Source organism: Protobothrops mucrosquamatus, unplaced genomic scaffold (genome assembly GCF_001527695.2).
Source record: "Protobothrops mucrosquamatus isolate PMUCROS unplaced genomic scaffold, P.Mucros_1.0 scaffold307, whole genome shotgun sequence".
Taxonomy (NCBI): domain Eukaryota; kingdom Metazoa; phylum Chordata; class Lepidosauria; order Squamata; family Viperidae; genus Protobothrops; species Protobothrops mucrosquamatus.
In genome coordinates, this window is record NW_015386649.1 from 147,387 (window position 1) to 150,423 (window position 3,037).

Here is a 3,037-nt window from a genome sequence, read left to right on the forward strand (position 1 = left end):
TCTTTCTTTCTTTCTTTCTCTTTCCTCTTCCTCCTCCTCTTTTACTACTGTGTGTTACCTCTATTACCTTCATGAGTATGCACTTTTTGCTTGAGATAGGGAGATCAACTGAATTCAGCATCAGAAAGAAGGATATATTTTTCAATAAATGTGCATGTTTATGCACACAACAATGTTGTCATTTCCACGTGAAAAGGCCTTTGAGAGCTGACTATGCACAGTCCACAGTAGTTCACTAATCTAATGCCCAGCAAGATGTAAATTTCAGATTTCCTAAGACTCCCTTTCGGCTTGATTTATATTTGTTACAAATATACCTGTTTATTTACAGATATGTAGATATGTTTATTTACAGAGATGTAGCATTCTCTTGGGAACAAATTGGCAGCTTATAATTCATCAGTGACCTGACTATTCAGGAACTGAATTTAGTGAATGAACCAGATTTATAGGAAGCATTTTTTTTTTTAAAAAAAAGACTGACTTGAGCAGATGTTGTTTGCTTTGTACATCTAAGTTGATAACTATGGACCTACAAATGGCAATGTTCCTTCAGGGAATGGAGATGATAAAAAATTGACTACTAAGCTGCAAGATGTATTGGAATAAAATGAGAAAAGCAAGAGAAAAAATTAAAAGGATGATAATATTTCTTGCAGAGTCTTCGATGCTATCCATACTTGTATTCACTATTTTTTTTCACTAGAGTAAAAAGCAAAGACCTAAAGCTCTGAATGTGATTACGTAACAATTTAATCATGTAAACTTTTAATAAATTTATCTAGCCCCTAGGTAAGCAGTTAAAATATTGTCTGTTAATCTAGATGGATTTTTTTTGATAAATTTGAAAAACAGTTTGATTTGTTACTTGGAATCAGGACCAATGAATCTGAAGGGATTTATTAGTTAGCATACATACATACATACATACATACATACATACATACATACATCAATAGCAATAGCACTTAGACTTATATACCACTTCACATTGCTTTTACAGCCCTCTCTAAATGGTTTACAGAGTCAGCATATTGCCCCCAACAATCTGGGTGCTCATTTTATGACCTTGGAAAGATGGAAGGCTGAGTCAAACTTGAGACGGTGAGATTCGAACTGCCAAACTGCAGGCAGCCGCCAGTCAGCAGAAGTAGCCTGCAGTACTATATTCTAACCACTGTACCGCCACAGCAGATACATACGTACATGCATACATACATACATACATACATACATACATACATACATACATACACCGTCTTTTAATCCATCAGACCCCTTGACCACCATCACGAGGACTTTTCCCTCTCCCGACTCTGCTGTGGGACCTCCCGCCATGATTGGGAGTTGTATTCCAGGAGGGAATTGCTAGCCCTGCGCGACTCCCCCATCGCGCAGGCATGGCCCAACACGATCCCGAGGGCCAGCCTTAATGAAAGGGTTTGGAACCNCTCTGGCCAGTGGCAAAATGATCTGGAAATGGGGGAGATAGTCATAGAGCCCTTGTCATGGTCAGATCATGCACTCCTGAGGATGGACTTCCGGACCGCTCCCCCTCGCCGCAGGGAGACGGAACCACCCAGATGGTACCGTCCCAGGCGCCTGATGGACCCGGAGAGGTTCCTGACGGAGCTTGGGCCATATCCGGAGTTAGGGGCAATTCACCCAGGACAAGACTGATTCAGCAGCTGTATTTACCTCAGGTTTATCTACATATAGACCTATCCTTCATCAAAAACAAGTTAATGTAAATTTGGGGTTCAAGGTTGATAGAAATAATACTAATTAGCATTCCTACGATCAAAATTATTTGAAAGATAGCTTCATTGATTTTCACTTAAGGGCTGATGAAGATAGAAAGTAACAGATGAACATCTGGAAGGCTAATTTTATTACCGCTCAAACTAATTGTGTTGTACATGTGTTGAGTTTATCAATTCATAAGTCCAATTAACTGTTCTTTTTCCCCATAGATACCCCAAATCAGTTATGCTTCAACTGCACCAGAGCTAAGTGATGACCGGCGCTACGATTTCTTCTCACGGGTTGTTCCTCCAGATTCCTTCCAAGCACAGGCAATGGTGGACATTGTAAGAGCTTTGGGATGGAACTATGTTTCCACCTTGGCTTCTGAAGGCAGCTATGGCGAAAAAGGCATGGAATCTTTTATACAAATTTCCAGAGAGTCAGGTAGGTGAGGAATCATCCTGCATGTAATATAATATTATGTAAATTAAAACTATAATATTTTATAAATAAATACCTCAGTTGTATCTGTGAATGTGTGTATATGTGTGCTTCAGAATACTTTTTTTAATAGTTCTATATTTTATAATTTTGTTTCAAAGATCCTTCAGACTGTTCTTGACTTTTGTAAGAATTTTCAGATATAAGGACTAAACAGCATTAATACTCTGTTAGGAAAAGATAGAACAGTGAAATTGAAGCGAGTTTCTGATTCCCCACTGTTAGAAATCTTATATTTTGGAACAATGTTCAAAGCAAAGCTTTAACATATTGAGTCTTTATTTCTTCAAGTCAGAAATACTTCTGAAGCTGGTAATTTCTTAGAAAACAAACTCTGTGTCAGATAGTTCTTGTATATTTTTCAAGTAGCTTTACATTTTTTTAACTGGATGGGCTCTCTTAAGAAGGAAATCTCTTGTTTCTGATAGAGGGATCAAATGTTGTCACCTCTGAAATAGTATTGAAATAACCCTGAGATTGTATTTTGGAACCTAAAGAGATTCAGAATCTTGCACTTTATATTCAGGGACTGTATAGATGTCCATGAAGGTACTCTCTCACTACTCCAACACTTTCAAATAAATCTATGATTTCTCCAGCACTGAGATGGAGACTCCACCATTGGGTAGTAGACTGTATTCCTGCCCAATCAGATCAAGTCAGCCAAAGTTGCCACGCCCGTCCTGGACCGTGATCTCCAGTCTTTGACTTGATCTTGCCCAGGACAGACGTTGCAAGTTTGGCTCTAGGCAGGTACAGTCAATGGTGGTTTTTTTCCATTCCTCTCCCA

General features: G+C 38.8%; 1 protein-coding gene across 1 annotated transcript in view; it reads left to right on the top strand.

The window, feature by feature from the left end:
* Nucleotides 1-2,063: 2,063 nt before the first annotated feature.
* LOC107286670 (metabotropic glutamate receptor 7) overlaps nt 2,064-3,037 on the top strand; it is a 284,502-nt gene continuing 283,528 nt past the window's right edge. The window contains exon 1 of the mRNA XM_029283983.1: nt 2,064-2,190. Coding sequence (XP_029139816.1) covers nt 2,079-2,190 — 112 coding nt within the window. The 5' untranslated portion in view covers nt 2,064-2,078. The remainder of the gene's footprint in view (nt 2,191-3,037) is intronic.